The following is a 25,324-nucleotide window of genomic DNA, read 5'->3' on the forward strand; positions in this document are numbered from 1 at the left end:
CCTCTCCAAACTCCCAGCAGCCCCCCGGGCCTCTTCCCTGCGATCCCTCAAACGCCATGGGCACAGGGACCCTCAGCCAGCACCCCCATAGGGCCCAACAGTGGGGAACCCAGCCCCTTACCTGGCTGGTCCCTCCCATGGCCTTGACGCTGCCCCAGTTCAGCCCAGTTCCCCCACTCTGCAGGGCACTGGAGAGGCCTCCACTGGCCGCTTTGCCGCTGGCTCTCGGTGGCAGCTCCTGCCGAGGCCCCAGGGCCCATGCAGGGCAGCGCTGCCCTCCCAGGGGGCTCGTGAGCCAGGGCCATGCAGACGCCTGGGCCCAAAAGCCAACCATGGCTCCCCAGCCGGGAGTGGGTTTCCTTGACACCTGGGCACCCCAGGGGGCCAGATCCTAAAGAGCAGGAGGGGAAGATGCAGAAAGAGGAGAGCTGTGCACGGGGCCATGGAGCGGGGGGAAGGGACAGAGCGACGTTTAAACCAGAGGGGCGGAGGGTGCGCCCCATCTTCCTCAGAGCCCTGGGCTGGCCTGTGCCCCCTGGCACCAGGGGTGGGGGCTGGAAAGTGACTTGCCTTGCCCCAGAGTACCAAGGCCACTGGCTGTACCAGAGAGGCCGTGCGGCTGCAGGAAACACCCCCCTCCCCTCTAGCCGGGCTCCGTGGGGCCAGGATTCAGGCCTGGGGAGCTTTGGGCCTTGTGGAGGGGACTCCAGCACTGGGGAAAGGGCCAGCTCGACTGCCCCAGAGCCCAAGGCTTGCATCACACCCCCATCCCCACGCCAACGGCCCTGCCCTGAAGGGACCCATCTCGGGGCAGAGCGGAGCTCAGGCTCTGTAGCCCCAGCGTGCCAGTCCCACAGCCGGCAGGCAACGCGGGTGCTGTCCCAACAGGAACTGGACTGAGCCCCTCTCCACAGCCACCCCCCACTGTCAGACACTGCTCCCCGGGACAGATTCGAACCCGTGCCCCAGAGAGGAGAGACGCCCCCTACCCCCGCCAGCCCAGAATATTATTATTCATCTTCCATAGCACTGTCCAGCAAAACACTTCCCAAAGGATGCACAGACTAACACGGCTGTTACTCTGAAACCTGTCAGTGTACGTACTGCGTTGCTTACATCGACTGTCCCGCAATGCCCCACACTGACCGTACAATCGATACCACACACCACAGACACAAGGAGCCAGGTGTACACACGCACAAGCGCTGTAACTACTGTGGCGGCTGGACGCAGGGCGATTTGATTTTGTAGTGTAGCCATGGCCTGTGGAACTCCCCCAACAGGGGAGAAGCATGAATTAGTGTAAAGTGCTGGGCCTGCCCATTGAAACCAAACGAGCCATTGCGAAACATCCTTACTGATTGCCTCTGTTGTTAGATATTTCACTGCGTGTGTGTGTGTTCTCCCTGTGTGCTGCTCCAGCTCTGTGCAGACAGCCAGCACAGCAGACCTTGAGTGAACCGCCCAACGACCACAAGATCCGTTAAGGGACGAAGGCACCCGGCCAGGTTTATTGTTGACAAGGCATGGTAATAGCACCCGGCAGACTCTACGAGGATACTAAGACATGTATGCCTGTGACAATGGACACAGCTCAGTGAATGGCAGGACTTTCCATTTCCCCCTTGGCTGGACCAACACATTCTCTCAGAGATACCCTGATACAAACAAGCTGCCCCTCTGACTTAGATACTGCCCTCTGACCTGGCTAGTTATTGTCCACTTTTTTGTACATGTTGGTTTGATTGAAACATTTGTATTTATTATGTTGGTATTTGACCTTATCTTTTAGGAGGGCTCAGTGTGTTCCTGTTATCCTTGGGGAATGGTTTTGTGCCATTCTTGATATTGTGGTTTTTGTACCACGCTTCTGGAATGTGTTTGTGTGAGTCCTTTGTGCCGAGCACTGTCCAGGACTGCGCGTTTCTGCACGATCAGCGCTGGGCTCGCCAGATTCTGGGAACGTGCAAGTGGGCAGGGCCTGACGTTTGCTCACAGCAGGGAGAGGGGATACTGGGCTGGATGGGCCCTGTAGGAACCGGCCAGGCTGAGTTTCCTGCAGGGCAGAGGGAGGTGAGTGGGCCTCGTTAGATGCAGCCTGGGGGGCTGGCTGTGGTGAGGGGGGTCTCGGGCTTTGGGGGGGTTCTCTCCAACAGGCTGTCTCTGTGACTGATGCTGATCACACTATGCTGCCCCCTTCTTAAAGCCCAGCCCAGCCCAGCAGCTGGAGCCCACCCAGTAATTAGGAAATGAGATTTAATTTCAGGCAACGAAATGCCACGAAAGTGGCGGGTGAGCCGGCTTTGGGCTGCGCGGTAAGATGATAAGCAGCATCACACGGGCTGGTTGCATAATTGTGAACTTGGCTCAGGCCGGTCGCCTTCCCCACCCCCCGCCCAGCCCTGGAGGTTGGGGGCCGACTCTGGGGAGGGCTGGGGGACGAGATGCTGGGTCCCTGCCCGGGAGAAGGGGTGTGCACTGGGCATCATTCTGGGATCGCTCAGCCCCCAGCATGGCCAGGCCCAGGGCAGGGGGCACCGGGCTGCAGTCCATACCCACAAGGGATGGGCAGGTTGGGGACAGGGCTAGCTCAGCCTGGGTTTGGTGAACTCCGATCTTTAGAAATATTTCCTCTAGGGCCCATTGGATGCACCTGTGCTGCCTACAGGGGGCACTGCCACTGCATGGGGGTATCACCCACCCGCACCTCCTGCCTCCCACTGCCCCACCCCAAATCACCCCCCGGCCCCTCCACCCATGCACTGTATACAGCTTGCAGTTACTGTAAACCTCTCCCCCTCCCTGCTACCCCCACTGCCTCCCCCCAGCCCTGCTGTAAGCCCCCCAAGTCACCCCGCTCTGCCCCAAACAATCTCCCTCCAGCAGGGTCTGCATGCAGGTCTCTGCAGGATGAGCTCTTCTGCAAGCCTGGTGCAGCCTCACCTGTCCCTGGGTCCCAGCTCCGCCATAGTCACGATCCCCCCAATCCAGGCCCAAAGGTCTTGGGGGCCCTGGCACAGCTAGCACTGGGAGACAGGGGCATCTTGGCACCCCATTCCCACCAGCCCCCAGGGCTGGGACCAGCACAGTGATCAGCTCCCCCAGGCTCACTGCATGGGCTGATGCGTGCAGCCCTCTCCAGCTGCCCTCACCAGGGCCTGGGGCAGAGCATGGCAGAGCCAGGGCAGAGGGGCTAGGCCTGTCTGCTGGACCCACCCTCCCTCCTGGCACCGACCAGGCCCATGGCCAGCTGTCTCAGGCCTGCACCCCCCTCATGCTTCTGGGGGCAGGCTGAGGGGTACAGCGTGTGTGGCTGGGGTCCCCCTTGCTCAAGGTGCAGGCCAGGGGTGCACACGGAGCCCCGGTGGCAGCCCAGCTGTAAGAGCAGCCATGGTGGGAGCTGGCGAGCCCCCAGTTGGGCAGGTGTCTCCGCCGGAGCTTTTTAATTCCGCGCCCCCAATTTGCCGCCCACCTGCCTGGCAGCCGCACAGCGATGATCCAAATGGCCGTTAATTGTGGCTGATAATTCCCCACGGGGATCAGGGATGGAAAGCTCCGCAGCTGAGCAGATTGAGGCTGGGCCCGAGCAGCAGATCCGAGGTGCCAGGGTCTTTCACCCCGTCCACAGCAGGCACGCAGCGCTGGCCGTGCTCGTTTGCCCAGCAGGGAGAGAGGAGCTGGCCCAGGGGGCAGGGGAAACAGGGCCTGCTGGGCTCTAAGGGGCTGACCTGGGCCGGGGCACATTCCCCAGCAGGCTGCGTGTGCAATTATTAGCAGGAGTATGAGGGGAGAGAAGGATGGGCAGAGCAAGGGGGCTGGGAGGCAGGACTCCTGGGTTCTGTGCTGAGCTCTGGGAGGGGAGTAGGGTCTAGGGGTCAGATCAGGGGCTGGGAGGCAGGACTCCTGGGTTCTGTGCTGCGCTCTGGGAGGGGAGTAGGGTCTAGGGGTTAGATCAGGGGCTGGGAGGCAGGACTCCTGGGTTCCATGCCCAGCTCTGCCCCCAAATCCATGTGAGTCACTCCCGCTCTGGGTGTCTGTTATTGCGGTTTCGTGTCACACGGGTGCTGCTGGGCATTTTCCAAGCCCACTCAAAAATCATCTTTGGCCAAGCCTGGGGCACTCTGAGGCTGGCAGGTGCTGGGGAGCCATGGCAGGGTGAGATGGGGAGGGGCGCAGGAGGGGTGCAATGCAGAGTCTGGGCTGCAGGGGGCGCACGGGCTGAGAGTGCCTGACCTGGCTGGTCCCCTGGTGCTGCGGAGAGGAACTGCATCTTCTCCCTCTGCCTGTCTCCCGCCCAGGGCAGCCCCCAGCTGGGCTGGGAAGCAGCCGCCTGCCCTCCCGTGAGCCAGCCAGGGGCACTGGGCTTGAAGGGGGGCTAGCCTGACGGGGCCTAGGCCAGGCCCAGATGATCACAAACAGGGCGCACCCAGCCAGGCCATCCCTGTGCCAAACCTGGCTCAGCCCAGGCCCCAACCCTTGGCTGCATGGCCAAGTCAGTGCCCTCCAGCCCCCCGCCTTCCCCAACTGCCTGCAATAGCCGTGCTGCTCTCCTCCCCGCCCCTCGCCCTCCCCCCCCCACTGGCCTGGCTGGGACACTGCAGGTCGGGGGGGAGGGCTGGCTGAGCACCCCCTGGGCACCAAGGGAGCAGGGGATGGGCTGGGAGAGGGCAGGCGGGACCCTGGGGCAGCTCTAGGCACAGGAGGACGGAGGAGGTGGGGGTTGGGGCAAAGGCCAGGCCCTAGAGGGGGACCAAGGGGGCAGGTGTTCTGTCCCACATCTGAGCAGGAAGCAGGGGCTAGTGGTTAGAGCAGGGGCTGGGACGCAGAGGGCTGGGTTCCCGCGCTGATTCTGGGAGGGGCAGGGGCTGGGTGGGTATGGTTCCCTGTGGGGGCCAGCCTGGGGGCTGGGCCCTGGTGCTCACTCAGTGCCTGCCCCAACCCCACACTTGATGGGGACCCCATAGCTGGCTTGCGGGGACTCCTGAGGCTCCCTCCTGGTCCCTCTGGCACACGGACCAGAGGCAGAACAAGGCAGTAGGGGCAGGGGGCCACGGGGAACTGTGTAGGTTCTGGGGCACGGCTGGGTGAGCCAGCACTGCACCGGCAGGGGGCGACCACAGGCCAGAGCAGAGCTGCCCCCAGGCCCTGGTCCAACAGTGAAAGGAGCAGCCACTGCCCCACCCTGCTCCCGCGGGGGGGAGGCAGCGCTGGCCGGGTGACTCGGAGCCAGGACACCTGGGACCTGCAGCAGGGCCGGAGGGGGAGTTGGGGAGATCCCGCTCCCTGGGCCCTCAGCCACCCGCCCCGCCCTGTGCCCTCCCTTCCCCCGCCTGTGAACAGCAGCAGAGACCTCGGCCAGCCTTTGGCAATGCACTTCATTGGCCAGGCACATGCCCAGCAGGGCAGTAGCCGGGGGCAGGGCCAGCACTGACTTTGTGATAATGGGCGGGATGGGGGGGGGGGCGCCTCAGAGCTGCGAACAAACAAAAACTCTCCCCCTGCGCCCCCCACCCCCCGGAGGTCACTCCCGGTAAAGGAGGTCACTGCCTGTACCTGGGATCACTCCTGCCAGCGCTTGCCCCAGCACAGCCCTGCTGGCGGGCAAGAGGGAGAGGATCTCTAGGGCCCGTGGGATTCAGGGGGTGAGGCTTGGCTCAGGGCTTGATCAGACCCAAGGGGGCTGGAGCTGGCTGCCTCAGATGGAGCTGGGGCTCCAGGTGCCCAGGGCGTGGCTCTGATACCCAGGGAAAGGCAGTGGGGAGGTGTCTGCCACTGGGCAGGGGCATTTGATCCAGGCCCATCGGGGTGGCGAGCCCGCTCTGCCCTGCTGCTAGGGTGACCAGACAGCAAGTGTGAAAAATCGGGACAAGGGGTGGGGGGTAATAAGGGCCTATATAAGAAAAAGCTCCAGATATCAGGACTGTCCCTATAAAATCGGGACATCGGGTCACCCAACCTGCTGCTGCCCAACCCTGGACGCGCCTCCTACGCAGTCCTGGCCCCCCCCCCACTTACTTGGGCCCTCTGACTGCAACTCCTGCTAGGACCCCTCCCCCCTTCGGGAGCCGAGTCCCCACTGGGGGACAGGGCCAAGAGGCCAGGGTGCCAGGCTGTGATGGGAGGGGTGCAGGGAGCCAGGGCTGGGCCAGCACCCCAAGGCGGGGAATGGGGATGATATGGGGGCAGAAGGGGGGGGTTCTCTTTAACCCTTTGCAGACTGGACAGACACAGCCTGGGGGTCAGTGGCTGGGTCACATCCCCCCCACAAAGCCAGATGCTGGTAGCAGCCTCTGTGTGCCCCCCATCGCTGGCAGAGGGGTGACAGGACGGGGGGAGGGAGAGGGGCTGTGCTTTGGGTCCCAGGCAGGGGAGGTAGGAATGGCTGAAGCTGGTAGATAATGGAGCCTGACTCTCCCCCTACCCCATCGGGGGCAGGGTGGCCACGGGGCACAAAGGGTTACAGCCCTAGAGGCTGTGCCAGAGGGAGGAAGCCTGGCCTGCCCCCTACCCGAACAGCCAAGCAGCCTGGGGGTCCTCCCCCCGCCCAAGAACTGACACCGCAGCCAGGAGTAGGGGGGAAGGTGCCTTGTTGAGAAGAGCAGGTGGAGCTGGGGACAGCAAGCTGTGGGGGGCAGAGTCTCTGCGGGGAGGGGGCTGCTTCTAGGCCTCCTCGGGGTCCAGCTGGTTGAGGGTTTGGACGTCATCCAGGAAGCGCTTGGGGGTCAGGATGTGACTGGAACCTGGGGGAGAGAGAGGTGGTTGGCAGCGGTGGGCTCAGTGGGGCAGGTATGTGGCTGGCATCACCATCACCCCCATCCTTGCAGCTGGACCCTGCTCTAGTGCAGGGGGGGAGGGACTGTCTCCTACCCCCCGTGGCCTGGCACCGCACCCCTCGTGCCGCTGTACCCTGCACAGCCAGGCAAGAATCCACGCGCTGACAGTGTTCCTCACCCTTGGGTCTTCGAGGGGTGTGTGCAGGGGGTGAGCCATATCCCTATGGGAGTTACTGGGGGTGTCTGACTGGGCCCCCACACATGGTCCCTGGGCAATGAGAGGCCTGGGGAGCCAGAGGCCAGGAGATCAGGCGGCTAGATACAGGCCATGTGGGGCAAGCACATCTCTTCCCAGGCCCCCGGGTGTGGGAGGACAGAGGGTAGCATGGGAGCCCTGTGGGTGCTGGGCAGGCAGTTCTAGGGTCTCCCCCTCCCAGGGGGTCCCAACTCTCCCTGACCTGGGCATTCCAGCCGCCCTTCCCCCCAGGACTCGCCCCACTCACCGATCACCACCTCCCACTTGCCCTTGGTGGCCGGGGTCACTTCGTAGGCGCAGCGCATCTCAGACATGGACACCCCACCCAGCACGTAAATGATGAGGCGCGGGCCCATCCGGTACTCGGCCGCTGGCTTGTTCTTGTGCCGATGCCCAAAGCGGGCGCTGGGGGGAGAGAGGGGCAGTGTGGATACCAGGGGCTCGCTGAGGGAATGCCAGATGGAAGGGCAGGGCCTGGAGAAGGCTGGGGGGCAGGCCCTGCCCAAGGGAGTGGGACAGGAGTCCCAAAGCAGGCAAGAGGGAGTAGGGGAGGGTGGCACCTGCGCTGGGCTGGGGGTGCTGTCTAAAGCTTGGCCAGTCCCTTTCCTCCATTCTGGGCCCTGGTGTGTGGAGGGACTGCTGGGGCGCGGGGTACATGGTAAGAGGGGTCCAGGGCTCCAGGCTCTTGGACATCCCCTCTCCCGTAGACGGCAGGGTCCTGGCCACACACTCCCAGGCAGAGAGGCTCCTACATCCTGGCGTGTGTGTGTCGGGGCTCTGCCACCCACAGCCCAGCCAGGCTCAGCCTTACCTGACAGCAGCCTGGGAGCTGGTGGTAGGGACCGGGTCCGACACAAAGGGCCACAGATTCTTGTCCAGTTTGTCCTCAATGATGTCCTGGCGGGGGGTGGGGGGTGGAGGGAGGACAGATCAGCAGGGGCCAAGCAGCAGGAACCTCGGATCTGGTGGCCAAGCCAGGCCCCATTGGGGAGGAGGGGCTGGGACGGCTCCGCACTGAATGATTGACAGTCCCTGGGGGGAGCAGCCTGGGCCCCCTTTCCAGGGTGGGGCATGGGGAGCCAGCAAAGAACACGCTGATTCCTCCAGTGATGCCCCCCCATCTCCCCACATCCCCTCAGCTGCTCAGTGCCCTGCTGTGAACTCCCCACCCATCCACCCTTATGAGGAGGGCGGAGACCTCCTGCAGCCAGATCCAGGGCCCCTCATTTGGAAGGTGGGCGGGGGGAGGCAGGGGGCTGCCCTCAGTGCCCCTTTCCTGCTGCGGGCAGATCCAGGCCCTGCCTCTTGCTCCATGAGGTGTGTCCCAGGCACGCAGGGGGCCCAGGATATGATACATCCTAATGCCACATAATAGGGGCTTTTACATTAGTCTGCTGCATTGACTTGTACAGGGAAGCTTAAGGCCTGCCAAGCTGTGGCTGGCGCAGAGAGGGGGCACCCCGATTGGATTAGGCATGGGATTGAGGCTACCGCAACTGCCTGCCCCAAAATCCCACAGGAGGAACCATCAAAACGCTGGAACAGGGGCCTGGGAGCCTCCCACCTGTGATCTGCCAGGGACAGGAGCTCCGGTCGGCGGGTTAATTCTTGGCCTGGAGGAGCCCCAAGCCAATAGGTTGAAGGCAACTAAGTGTGCCCCCCACCCCCTTGAGGAGTGCCCCACAGGGCAGGGCGATGAGGGGCTCAGCCCCCAGCAAGAGTCGGGGGATGGAGTGACCATGTCACCTCTCACAAGCTAAGCAGGTTTGGGCCCAGGCAGTGCTTGGACAGGAGACCTCTAAGGAAAAGCTACTGGGTGCTGGGGGGTGCTAGTGAGTCAGCAGAGGGTGCTCTATTACCCCAGTGCGGCGCTAGGGGGCGCTGTACTGCAGGGAGCGGGCAGAGGGCTCAGCAGGGGGCACTCTCCCCTGGCAGTCAGTGTTGACCCCAGTGCGGCGCTAGGGGGCGCTGTACTGCAGGGAGCGGGCAGGGGGCTCAGCAGGGGACACTCTCCCCTGGCAGTCAGTGTTGACCCCTGAGCGGCGCTAGGGGGCGCTGTACTGCAGGGAGCGGGCGGGGGGCTCAGCAGGGGACACTCTCCCCTGGCAGTCAGTGCTGCCCCAGTGCGGCTCTATGGGGCACTGTACTGCAGGGAGCAGGCAGGGGGCTCTGCAGGGGTCACTCTCCCCTGGCAGTCAGTGCTGCCCCAGTGCGGCGCTAGGGAGCGCTGTACTGCAGGGAGCGGGCAGAGGGCTCAGCAGGGGACACTCTCCCCTCGCAGTCAGTGCTGCCCCAGTGCGGCGCTAGGGGGCGCTGTACTGCAGGGAGAGGGGCGGAGGGCTCAGCAGGGGGCACTCTCCCCTGGCAGTCAGTGTTGACCCCTGAGCGGCGCTAGGGGGCGCTGTACTGCAGGGAGAGGGGCGGGGGGCTCTGCAGGGGACACTCTCCCCTGGCAGTCAGTGCTGCCCCAGTGCGGCTCTATGGGGCACTGTACTGCAGGGAGCAGGCGGGGGGCTCTGCAGGGGTCACTCTCCCCTGGCAGTCAGTGCTGCCCCAGTGCGGCGCTAGGGGGCGCTGTACTGCAAGGAGCGGGCGGGGGGGGGGGGTCTGCAGGGGGCGTGACCAGTACTGTGCTGCAGGAGTTCATCCTTTAGATGAGCGTCACACAGCTGCTCCTCACTGGAGGTTGCACCAAGGGCCCTGCCAGCCATTCAGATTCCAGTGCCAGTCATGACAGTGTGCTGCCTGGATCCCCTGCATTTCCAGCCCCACACACTGATCACCTCCTGCCCTAGACTCTCGGGCAGCGCTGCTGGGCGGCTGTTAATAGCTGCCTGCCACTCCTTAGGAAGAATTCAGCCCCGGTGAGGGACCGCTGTATAAACCGCCCATGGCCCACCCCAGAGGTGGCAGCATCTCGGCACCGGGTAAGACAACTCCCCTGCACTCGTGTCTAGGATTGAGGACCCCTAAGGACGGCAGCAGGAGAGGACTCTCTGATGAGCCCCTCACGTGGCTAGAGCCCTGAGCAGATACAAAAGTGTGGATGTGCATCAGCCCGCGATCCACAAGCCGTCTTTTCCCTGTATCCGCATCCTCACCAGTAGCTAGCGAGGGTGGGGAAGGGGTCTTGCAGGGAAGGGGCAGCGTGGAGGGGGCGGGGTCTCGAGGAGAAGGGGCAGTGTGGAGGTGGTGGGGGCTTGGGGGAAGGGGTGTCTCATCACGTGCCGCTCCTGGGGGGTCATGAGCGACAGTACACAGCCGCAGCAGAGCATGTTGCATCACAGAGGGGTGGAGGGGTGGGGCGCCGGGGCCCCACCCACTCCAATCCCAAATCCTGCTGCCCAGGAGCTGGTGGGGACACTGGTGCTGCTCGAGCTGCTGGACAGGAAGCAGCGCGGCAGAGCGAGTGGGTGCCGGACAGCCCCGACTCCGACCTGTCGCCCAGCCACTGGCTGCGGGCCAGCGGCCCCGAGCGCGCTGCATCCCCCAGGCTGCCTGAGCCGGACGCCACGGGCCAGGCGCTGCTGGGGAGTAGAGCCCTGCACGGTTGTATCTGCAGGCGATCCACTATCCGCAGAAATGGTGCGCAGATATGCAGGGCTCTACACATGGTTGACCCCAAACCAACCCCTCCCCCTTGGGCCCAGCCTGCCAGTTGCGACCCCACCCCCAAAGCCAGGAAGCAGATGGCCCGGTACCTCCATGATCTCCTTGAGCATGGGGGTCCAGCGGGAGAGCTGGTAGCTGGACTCCAGCCGCACCTTCCTCTCCGGTCGCAGCTGCCCGCTCTGGGGGAGGAAGGGAGAGGGGGTGAGAGGCAGCAGGGAGGAGGTGCGGGGTGGGAACGGGGGCAGACAGGGAGCGCGCGGCCTACCTGAGTCGCGCCCGCCAGGCTGGCAGGGGAGAGGCAGAGAAAAGAACAGAATGGATCACTGAGCGAGAGAGAGAGAGAGGAGGGGAGAGAGACTGATGGGAGAACAGAGCTGCTTCCCCCCATTCGCCGCATGGCCACCCCAAGCAGTGGTCCCCAGCTCCAGCTCCCTGGCGATCTGAGGTCCTGACTCCCAGAATCCTCTGAGGGGCAGAAGAAGTCACCCCAGATGGGGAGTAACTCGGGGGTCACCCTCATATGGGGAGGGCGTCACCCCACTGTACAGGGACAGAGGCCACCTCTGTGCTGGGAGTAGGTCACTGCCATAGGGGGGCACCTCCAGGATGGCCTGGGCTCCCCTGTGCAGCACAGATCTGCCCCCTGGCATGGGTACAGCTGCTGGCCCCTGGCCCCAGTCCCTTACCCCAGGCCTGAGAGAGATGCCCAGGAACTGCATGTTGTGGATGATGTCTCTCTGCTGCTGGATGTTGGCATGCTGGATCAGCTTGGTGAGGTTCCCCTTGTCCACACCTGCACGGGGACAGACAGGTCAGCGCTAGCACCCCTGGGACGCACCCACAGCCCAGGCCCATCAGTCCGTGGCCCCAGGAGTCCTAGTTCCCTGATCAAATCCTGAGATCCTGCTCTTCCCACCCCTCTCAGAGCTGGGGGTAGACCCAGGAGTCCTGGCTCCCAGCCCCCACTAGACCCCACTGCCCTCCCAGAGCTGAGGACAGAATCCAGAAGTCCTGGCTCCCAGCATCATCCGCTCTAACCCACTGGACCCCACAGTTAGTGATCGAATTTAGGTTCCTGCTGCTCCTCCCTCAACAGGTTCTCTCAGGCGCTGGGGGCAGGGGTCTCTCTAGCTCCCCCTGGCAGTGCAATGGGAGCCCCCGTCCCCCTGATCTGCGCTCCCCCTTCTGCGGCCAGTCAGGTGCAATGTCAGAGCCGAGCCCTGGCTCTTTAAGGCTGTGAGGCCTTGAGCTGGAGGGAGGGCAACGTGCCCCCCCCGCCCCGCCCTCCCAAACCATTTACTGCTGCTTAGTGCAGACGGGGAGGCCTGGCAACTCCACAGCACCCCCTGGCCAGGAAACTGGGCAGCCAGGCAGCCAGAGGAGCCCCATGAGGGCACTCTGGCCTGGGCAATGGGCCCAGGGGCAGTGCCTGAGCAGGGTTACAGGAAAAGCCCCGGAGCAGGGTGCTGCCCCACCAAGACACCATGAGGCAGGAACCGAAGGGGGAAGAGGGACTGTGCCAAGTGTCAGGGTCAGGGAGGTTCCCTAGGCCCTGGTGAGTTTGGGGAAGGGGCTGGATGCAGCAAGAAGCAGGGAGCTGGTACAGGGATGACACAAGGGGTGGGCAGGGGACTGGTCGCAGGAGGCGCAGAGACAAAACATGGTATCTGAACAGCCTGCAGGAAGAGAGGGATGTCCCTCCACCCTGCAGAGAACGGGCCGGGGGGCTGCTCCGGGTGTGTGTCTCCATTTCCCCTCCCTGCAGAGAATGGGCTGGGGGGAGTGTGGAGAGCGGACACTGCTCGGAAGGCAGCAGCGGGGAGCAAAGGCCACCAGGTCCGACCCCAGGGGGCAGTGCGGAGCGTGGGCACAGCGCACTGGCAGGCTTGCAGGCACTGAGAGGTGGGCAGAGGGGAGGCAGGGCCGTAGAGCCAGGCTGGACACAGGCCCTGGGAAGCGGCTGGCCAGGAGGCGCCCTACATGGCTGGGGGGCGTGCCAGTCTGAGCAGTGCTATTCCCCCCCAGCCCCACAGGCCTGGGCCCTGCCTCCAGGAATGCCCCCTGCAGCAGCAGGCCCCCCAGTGCTCCCCCTGCAGGCCTGTGGCGTTACCATTCTTCAGGAAGATGTAGATCAAGATGATGCGGATCTTGTCGTAGGCCTGCACGCTGGGGTCCAGCAGGACGGGCACAATGATCTTCACGGGGTCCTTGATCTTCTCCCCGTCCACGTCCGTTCCCATGGCCAGGTCCTGTCGGGGGAGGGGGCGCACACACAAGGCCCAGGTCAGGCCACTCTGCTTCCTCCCGCCCCCGCAGCAGGATGGGAGACGTGAGGGCCCCATGACCCACAGCTCACCTACTCCGTGCCAGGGCCCCTTCCTCCCTGGGGTCAGCTCCCTCTGGGGTGAGCAACGGGCCCCAAGGGAGTAACCCGAGCCCCATGTCTCCCTTCTGCATCCCCGGTGCTGCATGGGGGGGCTGGCCCTGGCTCCAGCAAACCTGCGGCTCTGAGACCCCTCTCTCCAGGCTGAGACCATGAGCCAGACTCTGCCCCCAAGCCAGGCTCTGCCCACAGACCCACCTGCTCCACGCTGCACAGCTTCTCCACTGTCCCTTTGAAGTGCCGCATGCAGCGCTCGGCCAGGTTCAGGTGTGTGGAGAACTGCGGGGAGAGACCGGGGCAGAGGGGGGAGTTTACTGCATCACCGGCTGGTCCAGAGCACCTGAACCCCCCAACCCACAAGGAGGGCCCCTCAGCCAGAGGGGCAGCCCCAATCGGCTGTAGAAGCTGAGTATATAGGGATAGTTTTGCCCAGCACTGATGTGCAGCCACCTCTGGGGTGGAGCGGGGCAGCGGGAGGGGAGGATCAGGACGAGGGAGCAGCTTCCAAAACAGCCCACGGCTTCTCTGTTAGTCACCACGAGGTTGGGGGCTTGGAGACCAGCAGGTGTCGGGGTACCTGTGCCAGTGGCCAGGAGATTTCTGTTGGCACATGGCCCAGTGGCACCAGGAGTGGCTCCAAAGGGCTGGTTTGCAAGCCCCCCAAGGCCCTCTCCTGAGAGCTGCAGCAGCAGGGCACGGGTGTTACCCAAGGGCTGCCCTTGCTGGGGCAAACGTGGCAGCTCTGGGCACTGACAGGCAGGCTGCTGCCCATGGTGCCACACAGCACCTGGGGGGAAAATGGTTCTGCCCGACCGGACAGGTCAGCAGCTCTCATCAGGTAGTAAAGCGGAGTGCCCCAGAGTGCCCTGCCCCCAAGGAGAGTCCCTACTGTCCCTCACTAGCCCCACAGAGCACCCTGCCCCTCCCATCAGCCCCACTGAATGCCCTGCCCCCCGCCCACTAACAGCCCCAGCCCCGTTACCTTGTTCAGCTCTTTGTGGTACTGGGGCATCTTCTTCAGGATCTGGGACAGGTCCTCGATGTTGGCCTGGAGGGAGGCGGTGGTGAGATCCCAGCCCCTCCCAGCGCACGGAGCCCCCTGCAGGGCAGAGGCCTCACCTGGGGACAGCCGCAGCAGCCCAGCCACGCGTGCCAGGGCGGGTCACTCAGGCCACGCGTGGCTGCGGCTTAGGTTAGACCTGCCCTTCCCAGGCCAGCTGGAATGAGACAGGAGCCCCACACCCCGAGCGCCCCTCAGGGTGTACAGTGGCAGCGGGCCGGGGAGATGCCAGCGTTGGCTCCCTGCAGCTTTCCCTGCGCAGTCCCGATCCTGCTGTCTGACCCCACCCCATGGGCCTCTGCCCTCCCCCACTGTGGGGAGCTCCAGAGCTCTGGCTGGGGGGCAGGGGACTCCATATACACCTCTTAGCCTTTTACAGGCAAATCCTGGGAGCAATGGGACAGCCCCCGCCAACCCCTCCTGGGGCAGCAGGATAGCTTCTCCTCCCCATCAGTGGCAATGGGATGGGTCCCCCCATCCCGGACTCCCAATCACTCCCCCCAACTCCCGCCGCACCTTGTCCGTGGTCAGCCTCTTGCTCTCGTAGAAGGTGTGCAGCAGCTCCGTCACCTTCCTGCAGCAGGGAGAGGGGTCAGGACGGAGCCAGGCACTGTCTTGGAGGTAGGGGGTGCCATGTCCTATGCTACAGGGGATGGAGCCCCCACCCCACGGGCACCAGGGTTCTCTGCCTCGAGAGCCTCAGACAGGCCGGGGGGACCCCCTCTTCCTAAGTTACCCCAAGGCAGAGTTCAGTGCACCTCAGGGGGCTCCTGGTGCCCTGCTGGGGGGGCCTGGGGGCAGTGGCAGGCCCAGGAGGAGGTCGGCGAGGGACTCACTCAAGGGAGCTGTGAGGTGCATGGGGAGACCTTGGGCTCGGGGAAAGACAGTGTCCAGGGGGATCCCCGAGAGGAGATGTGGACAGTGGCTCTGGAAGGGAGCGCTCAGAGGTCGTCTGAGGAGAGGGGCTGGGTCCAGGGGGTCTCAGCACTCAGAGGGGAGCATGTCTGAGGGACAAGCCCCAGCACTGGGTGGGAGGGGGAGGGGGAGTCCTGGCACTGAGCAGGAGAGGGGTGTGTTGCGGGGGGGGTGTCCCTGCACTGGGTGGGAGAGGAGTGTATCCAAGGGGGAGTAGGGTTCCAGCACTGGGTGGGAAGGAAAGGGGAGGGGTGTGTCTGAGGGGGCCCCAGGGTGGGGAGGGGTGTATCTGAAGGGGAGGATGGGGGAAGTCCTGGCACTGGAAAAGAGGGGGAGGGGTGTGTCAACGGGGTGGGCTGTCCTGGCACTGGGTGGGAGAGGTGTGTCCGAGGGGGGAGGTCCTGGCAGTGGGCGGGGAGGGGAAGGCTGTGCCAAAGTAGGGGGTAGCGAGTCCCGGCACTAGGCAGGGCACGGAGGGGTGTGTCTGGGGGTGTCCTGGCATTGGGTGGGGCACGGAGTGGTGTGTCCGGGGGTGGATGGGTCCCGGCCCTGGGTGGGGCACGGAGGGGCATGTCCGGTGGATGGGCGGGGCATGGAGGGGTGCGTCAGGGGGCAGGGCTGAGCGCGCTCACTTGGAGACGTCAGCGATGTGCATGTGGCGTAGCTGCACCCAGAGTTCGTCGTCTTCACCCAGCAGCGCCTCTTTCTCCCGCGAGTCGCTGATGCCCGTCGTCTCGTACCTGCAGGGGGGAGACAGGGTCAGGCTGTGGCACCCCTCCCCCCGGTGTGGGGGCTGCGGAGCAGTGCAGGTGCTGGGTCACATCCCCCCCAGCCCGCCTGAGGAGGGGTGCGGGGCGCCCCTTGCTGGCAGCCAGGCCCTACTTGTAGGTGTCTTTCTCGATGCTGAGCAGGTCGTAGGCCATGGCCTGGTAGGTGAGCTCGTGCAGCAGTGGGGACACCAGGTCGAAGCTCCGGTCCACGATCAGCAGCTGAGAACGGGCTTTGTCAGGGCCCTGGGGCAAAGGAGAGAGAAACCCGTCAGCCCCTGCTCTGGCGGAGGGTTCCTGGCCTGGCTTACATGGCACAATCCAATGGGCCCTGGTGGCCTGAAACTTCACCACCCGCCCTCTCTGTGGCCCAGCCCCAACCCCAGGGGAAGCCAAGAGACACCCCCTAAGCTAGCTGGGACGTGCCCTGGGGTCCCGCCCTGACTGGCAGGGAGAGCTCCCCACCCTGCAGGGACGGGCTACCTGCCCCTCGTGCAAATAGCAATGCCCCCCTCCCCCAAGCACGTTCTCTGCTCGTGCCTCTCCACCAACGGGAGCATGCCCCTTACAAGGCAGCCCCCCGACTGCCCCCTGCCCCATTTGCTGCATAGGGAGGGGGGGAACTACACCAGAAGGGCCTGGCTAGTTTATCATGAACCAACACCAGGCCCAGAGACTCTTTGATACAAGGTCCCAGAGGGGGACGATGGGACGTTATCCCTATGCCCCACCTTGCATCTGAGCTGGGACCCCATATGAGGCTCTAGCTCCCCACTCCCAGCCTGGGTGGCCCCCCAGCATCCAGTTGGACAGAGTCCACTCAAATGGTCAGCATCTCAGACAAACATCATGGGGAGGCTGGCCCAGCCCTCGCTCCCTGCCTGATCAGCATGCACTGCCCTCTTTGCACAGCAGGTGGCGATAGGAGACCAGCCCTGCGCTCTCATGGCAGACGGCTCTGAAACCGGCTCCAGCAGCCCCAGTGGAACCCAAGCCCACCCAGGAGCACCTCGGCAAGGGGCTGCGTCTGCTCTTCGCTGGGTAGCACAGACAGTTGGGGGCAGGGGGGACATACAGCCCCTGATGCTTCCCCAGCTGTCCGACCTCAGTACGTGGCCCGATTTTCAGCCATGCTCGGGAGCAGAACGTCGGATCAGCCACCACCCACCCGCCTGGCAGGTCTCCACAGCCTCTGAGTAAATGGGTTGAGGCTGATGGGGGAGCGCCTCTCTTGGAGGAGTATCTGGCCCCCACCACTGTAGCACTATCATTGCTGCATCCTGCCCCCCATGCACGTGGGGCTGGGCAGGGCTGCCACCCCATTGCAGAGGGGGATGGAGGCCCAGAGGGGCTGGGTGACTCACCCAAGGTCACACAGGGAGTCTGTGGCAGAGCAGGGACATGAACCCAGAGCTGGCGCCTTCATTCCTCTCCAGCCCTACCCAGCCTGGATGGGTTGCTATGCCCAGCCCCCACCCCCCACGGGACTCTGCTCACACCTTTGCCAGTTCGGCTCTGCTGGAGGGATCCCCGAGTGCAGATGGGGGCTGGCGTAACCACCGGGTCACCCCACCCTGCCCAGACCAGAGGGGTGGTTAGTGCACTGGTGGGTGCCACAGCACTGCCTGTCCCAGCTACCCCTCAGGGCTGGCAGCTGGGAAACATCAAGGCAAGAGGGACTAGTGCAGACAAGGCCCCAGGGTGCCGGGACCGCGGGCTGGGTGGCTTTGGAGACCTGCCTGCTAGAGGCCATGCTACAAGAGACCCTGGGGTTCTTTCTGCGCCAGCTGGCAAGGCAGGGGCACATTGGACTGGCCGGCCGGGATTGTGCGGCATGGAGCCAGCATTGCATTGAGAGCAGGGGCTTGAGTCAGCAATCCCGGCCCTGCAGTGGGTGTGCTGTCTGGATTCTATTGAAGGGGGCTGGGCAGGCAGGACTCCTGGCTCCTATTCCTGCCTCTGCCACCTACTCCTGGCACGCTGCTCCATGCCTCAGTTTCCCCCATGTAACATGGGGATAGTGCTTTCACCTGTGACAGGGAGGTTTGGCAAGAGCCTCAGGAATATCCCTGGGGGGACTCACGGGAGTAACAGCAGCAGGGTGTGCAGGGAGCAGGACTTTGATCTTTGCTAATCGCAGGTGGGGAGGGCAGACAGGGGCTGTAGGCTGGAGCTCCGGTGGTTAACAAGCATGCTGTCAATGCCTTCCCTGTGTAGATGGTTTGGGCAGCCAGGTGTGTGCCAGGCTCCCCTCAAAACTACAGCAGCTGCTCCGCTTCAGTGACGCCGCCTTTCCCATGCCCCCGAGCGACGCAGTTGCACCGACCCAATTCCTCATGTAGACCAGCCTCGGCCTGACCTTGGTCAGTTCTCAGGCGAGAGCTCCCAGCTTCCCCCACTTATCCCCCAGCTCAAACCTTCCTAACCCTGTGTTCTCGAGCTGGGGGCCCTGCTCCAATTCCCTGCTGGGAGCATCCAGCCAGGAGCCATTGGAGCCGGCACGGTCTTTCTGGCCCCCAGGCTGATCTGGGTTGGATTCTCTTCATTTCACCAAGACAGGGAGGGGACACCCCCCCCCATGACTCTTACCTTCCCTGAGAGTCCTTCCTCCCCACCCCCCACCAGAGAAGCCATGAAATATATAGGGGAAACTGAGGCACACATCGGATTCATAAAAGATATTAAAGACATTCCCAGTTGGTCACAGGTGCACAGTCTGCAGGCAGCAAAGGCTGGAAGCAAGAGCAGAGGCAACAGGAGGGAGAGATCTGGGCAGGCCTTGGATTTTACATCACTTTGCTTCTCCTAGGGGGACAGGAGCCACTGGGTTTCCCGTGTAAGAATCCAGGGCAGGGTGGGTTTGCAGCTCCCCTCTGCTGGGGGTGAGACGGGGATGGCAGGAGCTGGGGGAAGCCCACAGGCCAGGGCTGACTTGTGGCTAAGGCTGGGGAGAGCTGGGTTCTATTCCTGCTCTGACAGACTCCCTGCATGCCTCAGTTTCCCATCTGTAACACAGCCCACCCTGCCTCTCCTGGGAGGCTGAATTCATTAGTGAGGTTCCGATACCATGGTGATGGGTGTAGGAGCACACACAGACAGGAGTGTCCAGGTGTGGAAGAGGCTCTATGTGCGAAGCGGTGACCGAACTGCCCTGTTTATAAACAGAGAGCTTGTGCTGGGCACACACTTCCCCAGTCGGTGCCTCGGTTTCCCCATCTGTTCAGAGGGGATAAGGACACTGGCCTTTGTAGAGCGCTTTGAGATCTGCCCACAGCCTGTGTTAGAGAAGGGCTGGGGCCATTAGTCCAGCCACAGAGGAAATGCTATTGTTCTGCCAACCCCTCAGGATCTCCAAGGGGGTCTAGACCCCCACCCCTCCCCCCGCCAGGATCTCCGAGCAGGTTCTAAATCACTCCTCCTTCCTTTTACTTCTCATGTGCTCCCCCTCCACCGCGGCTCTGTCCCATGGCGAGGGCGTGGCCGGCACAGCTTGCTCACCTGTCCCATGCTGGGCTCGTATGCCTTGAACTCCTTGAGTTTGGCCAGCACAGCGTGCGCCAAGTGGAAATTATCTTCATGGTCCCTGCAGCAAAGACAAACCCTGTGGGTCAGAAACAGCTCCTCCCCTGGGGCACACGCACTTCCTGTAGGAGATGACCAGGTACCCTCTCCCTCTGGGCACACTCACTTCCTGTAGAGGATGGCCGGGTACCTCCCCATGGCACAGTCATTTCCTATAGGGGATAGCTGGGTACCTCTTCCCCCGGGCACACTCACTTCCTGAAGCAGATGGCTGGGTACCCCTCCCCTCGGGCACACTCACTTCCTGTAGAGGATGGCCGGGTACCCTTCTCCCTCTGGGCACACTCACTTCCTGTAGCGGATGGCTGGATACTCCTCCAGGGTTTCACACAATGTGGCAATCTGCTCTGCCAGCATCTCCATCTGCTTGTTCTTTTCGAAAAAGCAGTAGGGGCTGAACCAGTTGTGGAGGGTCTGTGGCCTGTCCAGGGAGTACACCTGGGGGACGGGGGAGAGCAGAGATCAGACCCTGGTGCCAACTGCTGACAGCCAGGCCAGCTGTGCCCCATACCGTGCCCCTAAGATGCGCTGTTGGACCAGGCCAGCCTGGCGGAGCCGTAGCAAGCCCCTAGTGAGGGAGAGATCCCTTTGCCAGTGCCACTCCTGTTGTGGGAGAGGGATAGTGGCCCAGAGATTCATGCACCAGCCTGGGATGAAGATGCCCCAGGTTCAGGTCCTTACGTGGCTGCAGACTCCCGAGTGCCCTCAGGGGTGTGTCTCTGCCCTGGAGAAGTCAATGTTGCGGGAGGGGGCTTGGCCACGCTTCTAGTCCGGCGAAAGCCCCAGCATAGCCACGGGCAAACCCGGAATCAAGGCGCGTCTGCCGCTGTCGCTTATTTCACTGGCCGAAAAGAACGAGCCACTGGGGCAAACGTGCTTGGACACCAATAAAACAGTATCGGCCCATGAAGGGTTTGCTGGCTGTAGCCAGACAGCCAGCCCCCCCCCTCAGACCAGCATTGCTGGAAACACACGGGAGCCAAAACACCAGGGCACTCCAGCACAGCCTTTGAAGCTGTGAGAAGCACAGGTGTGCTGCGACAATGTGCCTCTGGGAACGTATACAACAATTGGGCTCACAGCAGGCAGAGGCGCTGTGACAGACATGGCTCTTAGCCCCTACTAAAACAGCATGATGCACACACACCAACATCCTAGGTGGGAAAATATTTACCCTGATAAAAGAAGTGTCCAGTAGTCGAAACTTATTGTTTCTCCCTTGCAAGTGTGAACTACTCTTGCGAGAGCTGGCGTCACCCCGACAGACCAGCCCCAATTTAGCATAGAAAGGAGAAAGAGAATAAAGGAGTACAGAGGTATAAGTAGGGGACCTACAGCACCATGATTTTTGAGTGCTTTTCACTATCTATCTGCTGGTCAGATAAGTGACAGCCTCCCAAGGCTTCTGCAGCTAAGAGGGTCCCTAAGCCTTGTCCCTTATTCGTCTTTCCGCGGAATTGAGTGACCGATCCTGGCTTGGCACCGCTGGAATCGAGAGATGCAAGGAGGGTAAGAAGCACCCACACCTGATCTCCTATCTTTAGTGTACACATATTTTGAAATAGAGCTCTATACTTTGTTTTCTCTCTTTGGGATTGTAGCTTCAGTTTTGTAACTTGTTTGTGTGTGTAACATCTCTACACTTAAATAAGTAGGCACTAGCAATTTTGTAACCACATGATTAGAATCTAGTTTAATAAATTTTGGTAACCATTTATGCATAAGCCTGACTTGTTTCTCTGGTTTACTGTGAAGCAGCCAACACAATTAAAGAACCTCAGCCGTTTTGGCTATAAAGCCTGGCCATTAGGTGAGAGTACTAAGAGCCTAGCGTTGAGTTGTGCCGCCTCCACGGGGCAAACTCTTGGGGCACCTGTCAGTCAATCCTGATTGCCCGCTGCGAAGGAGCTCTGAGCTCTAGCAGTTAAAGTCACGGGTGTGGAGAGGCTCTTAGTGCTGCCATTGGGGCACCTGTCAGTCAGTGTTGACTGCCCGCTGCGAAGGAGCTCTGAGCTCTAGCAGTTAAAGTCACGGGTGGTTAGGACCTTGGGGCATCCGTCAGCCTAGCCCGGGCTGCCCGCCGCGAAGGGACAGTGCGTCCTAGCGGTTAAAGTCACGGATGGTATAAACGGGCATAGCTGGCACCTCACCAAACATCCCTGGCCATCGGCTAACACTGGCACAACGGGACGGGTGAGCCAGCAAAGCGTCCTGACGGACACTCAGCTTACACCAGCCAAAGCTTCTCTTGGCACAGCTGGCACCGGTGCCCCAGATGAAATCAGCTACAGTGGCGAAAGGACTGCCTTGCCAGCATAACGGCATCTACCCAGGGGCTCTGCCAGCACAGCTGCATCAGTTACAGGGGGGGGGGGGGTTTCCTCTCATGTCCCTGTAACAAACCCATACCAACAAAGCTTTTGTGTGTAGACCAGGCTCATGTCTCTCGGTGCCTCAGTTTCCCCGTCAATGCAATGGGGCTGACAACACAGCCCTGCCCCTCAGGGGCGTGAGGGGGGAAATCCACTGATGACACAAGGAGGGGATGGGGCAGTTGGGCAAAGGGCAGGTGTGTGGAGTATTGGGCTGTCTTGAAGGCCTGGTATAAGCCATGAGTAAGAGCTGGTAAAGCCTGGGAGGCAGGGCCCTCCTCCCCCATACATCTACCATCCCCACCAGGTGCAAACCAGCGATTCCTTGTCTCACAGGGTGTGAGCAGCTGGTTAGTCCCTCCTGCCCTGTGCTGGTGTCAAATCCAGGGCCCTAGAAGGGAAAGGTTCCCCCCGCCGAGCCACATGAAACACTAAGGGTGGAGTGTCGTACGTCACCGTCCACCCCACGGCCCTGCTCCTCCAAAGCCCGGCCACCCCTCACCTGGCTCTCGTAGGGCAGGAAGGCCATGTTGATCTCCTTGAGGGTTTTGATGGCCTTGGTGATCTGGGACTTCCTCAGCTCGTTGAACAGAGGCTCAGGACAGGCTGCAAAGCAAAGGCAGTGGGTGGGAGTGACAGGCACAGGGCTCAGGACCCCCAGCACAGCGCCAGCCCCCACGGACGGGGCCAGGATTGGCACAGCAGGGGCAGTAGTGCTGCACACCTGTGGGGAACCTGGGCAAGCCAGCAGGGCCACACAGGAGTCAACGATGAGTCCAGCCCCCCGAACCAGAGTCATGCCGGGTTCTCGTTTTCTGCAGCATCAGCAGGGAGGGGGGGGCCACAATCTCTCCTACACAGCCCCTGCCTCACACCCTGCCCTCAGCCCCCCCACAGGGCTGAGTGACTGGAGTGTACAACTCAGGATGATGCACAAAGAGGAACGGGGACTTGGGCTCCCCCTGCCGCTGTAATGGAAGCAGAAGCAGATCTGACCCTGACACACTGGGTATTCTGGTGGTGTCCCATCTCCTCACCCCAGTTGGGACTGATGGAGCAATGCATGCTGGGAATGGTAGCCAGAGGCCACCTTTCTGGGCACACCCTGCAGGGGTCTGTGAGCCATGCTGGCTGGAGGCAGGCCCGTGGGGAGAAGAGGGGGAAGGGATCGGTGGGGTCGTTCGGTCTGGCCTGCTGGGGCTGCATCCCCCTACAGGAGGGCAGAGCGTAATCAGGGTGCTGCGCACTGGCCTGCCGGCAGAGAGAGACCCCCCACCCCCAAGCTCCAGTGTGCCGCTGGCCAGGCTCCCAGCTGGGGGATCCCCCGACCCCCGATACTCACGGTTGAGGAAGAAGACGTGAGCTGCCTTGTAGTTGAAGGTGGGGTGCCCTGGAAGTCTTTGATCAGAGCCTGCACCGACTGCAAAGGGGGAAGAGGGGGGTTGTCAGCACCGGCCGAGGCCCCTCCCTGCTGCCCGAAGGGCCCAGCCCATGCCCAGCCCCTGGGAACTCAAGGCCTAGCATGATGACATCGGGACTGGTTTTCACTCCCCTGGCTCTGGGCTCCCTCCCCGCCTGGAGCAGGGCATGTGCTCATGTGCCTGGGACATCCTCAGAGCCCAGCCACGTCTCTGGCTGGCACACAAGTGTCCGTGCCCGGCCACAGATGGGCCCTGGCATTGGCCTTGCTGCTGAACTAAGTGGGCTCTGAGCAGTGCCCAGGAAACAGCCGGCCGAGCAGCAATCCCAGGCAGCTGCCATTAGGGCCAGCTCCCTCCCCCGGCGCCAGGCTGGGCACCTGCAGCTTTGCCACGCCAGCTAGCCTGGCAGGGTGTTTGGAAGCTGTTCGGACTCCTCGACCGGCCATTGTGACAGGTGAGAACCTGGCTGCCCTGTCCCAAGTCCCAGGCCCCAGCTCGCAGTCCTCTCCTACAGCGCTCCCTCCGTGGGCAGCCCCTGCGGGTTCTGGGTTTCACCCTGCTCCGCCAGCGCCCCCTGCCCCTGGTCTCCCTCCACTCGCCTCCCTGCTGCAGATTCAGGAGCCTCCTCCCCTACAGCCCCTGCTCCCTGAGCCTCTGCCTCAGCGACTCTCCTTCGCTTTGAGTCTCAGCTGAGGTCGCCTCTCTCCGCCTGCTGCACCTGCCCGTCCAGCCCCCACAGGACTGCACTGCGGAGAGGTCTGGGGGACAGTCTGTGCCTCACATGGCAAAGAACACGAAGCCCAGCTCCGGGGAAGCAGCCTCTTGGGGAGCCCCTACTGGCCCCATTCCCATCCTGCGCATTCCCCCCAGACAGCGCCACCTCCAGGCAGCACTAGGAGCTGCCCCGGGGTCTCCCCTGCTCCCTTTTCTGTCAGGCTGGATACGAGCGCAGCTGAACTAAGGATCTGGCCCCGTGCAGGAAGAGAACTGATCCTGCCCAGCACCTCTCGACTGGAGGGGATCCAGGGACCCTCTACTGCATGTGGGGGACAGCAACACAACAAAGACTTCAAATCCTGAGTCCTGCACATAGAACCCCTCCAAGGCATGCCCCGCTCAGGGAACTGCCGGCCTGTCTCCTGGGCACCTTCCACGGCCAAGCGAAGCAATTAGATAGCCAGCTCTTCGGGCCAAGCACCATCTTTTTGTTGTGCCCAGCACAATGGTACCCTGACCCATGACTGGCGCTCCTGGGCACTACCGTAATACACCTAATGAATAATGTACAACACCTTGCAAAATGGGGCTTTGGTTCATAACTGGGGCTCCTGGGCGCTACCATAATACATCTGTTTGTTTTACCCCTACGAAGCACCTGATTCTGGCTGGCCCCATACGGCAATAGCCTCGAGACCCTGACCTGTGCTCTCACTCTCACCCTCACTCCCGATAGCGGGCGTGCATGAGTGCACTGCCCAACACACTATGTTTCCCCCATAACTCAAGCAATGCCTCTCCCTACCCCACCTCTAGCCCATCAGGACTTGGCTGCTCAGTCCTAATGAGGCTCCAGGGGCTATTCTGCACCAGGACGCACTGGCCTCCGTGCTGCTTTCCTGCAGTTCCTTTACACCTGCGGCATGCGGACGCCCCGTTCACTGGGGCACGTGGGGCTCGAGTGCACGGTAAGGGGCTGGCAGCACAGACTGGATCCAGACATGGCGAAGGCAGACACGAACCTGCTTTCTCCACGCATCTCGGCCCAGGCATTTCGACCCTGAACTGTAGCTACACTCCCCCACGCCAGCCCTGCCCTGCCCCCACCAGCTGTGCCAGTGCCCCTCACTCCTGTCCACAGCCCCCTGCTATGCCAGCCCTGGTCTGTCCCCTACCGGCTCTGCCTCACTCCTGACCTGCAGCTATTCCAGTCCTGGGATCCCTGCCTCACGGCTCTGCAGATGCCCCTCACTCCTGACCGCAGCCCCCTGCTATCCCAGGCCTTTGCTCCCCCCCCTCCCCATTCCCAGCTCCGCCAGTGCCCCTCACTCCTGACCCGCAGCTATTCCAGTCCTGGGTTCCCCCCCTCACGGCTCTGCAGATGCCCCTCACTCCTGACCGCAGCCCCCTGCTATCCCAGCCCTTTGCTCCCCGCCCCCATTCCCAGCTCTGCCAGTGCCCCTCAC

At 62.7% G+C, this 25,324-nt stretch overlaps 1 protein-coding gene across 1 annotated transcript; it reads right to left on the reverse strand.

Moving 5' to 3' along the window:
• Nucleotides 1-6,607: 6,607 nt before the first annotated feature.
• LOC141996799 (syntaxin-binding protein 2-like) lies at nucleotides 6,608-24,897 on the reverse strand. Its single transcript, XM_074969092.1, is given in 17 exon segments — nucleotides 6,608-6,740; nucleotides 7,277-7,434; nucleotides 7,841-7,926; nucleotides 10,731-10,820; nucleotides 11,328-11,434; nucleotides 12,752-12,890; nucleotides 13,223-13,303; nucleotides 14,007-14,072; nucleotides 14,601-14,658; nucleotides 15,632-15,739; nucleotides 15,882-16,012; nucleotides 19,265-19,349; nucleotides 19,638-19,786; nucleotides 22,223-22,326; nucleotides 23,063-23,107; nucleotides 23,110-23,140; nucleotides 24,775-24,897. Coding segments are annotated over 17 exon segments (1,641 nt in total). The 3' UTR covers nucleotides 6,608-6,660.
• Nucleotides 24,898-25,324: the final 427 nt, after the last annotated feature.

The sequence above is a fragment of the Natator depressus genome, chromosome 12 (assembly GCF_965152275.1).
Source record: "Natator depressus isolate rNatDep1 chromosome 12, rNatDep2.hap1, whole genome shotgun sequence".
Classification (NCBI taxonomy): Eukaryota; Metazoa; Chordata; order Testudines; family Cheloniidae; genus Natator; species Natator depressus.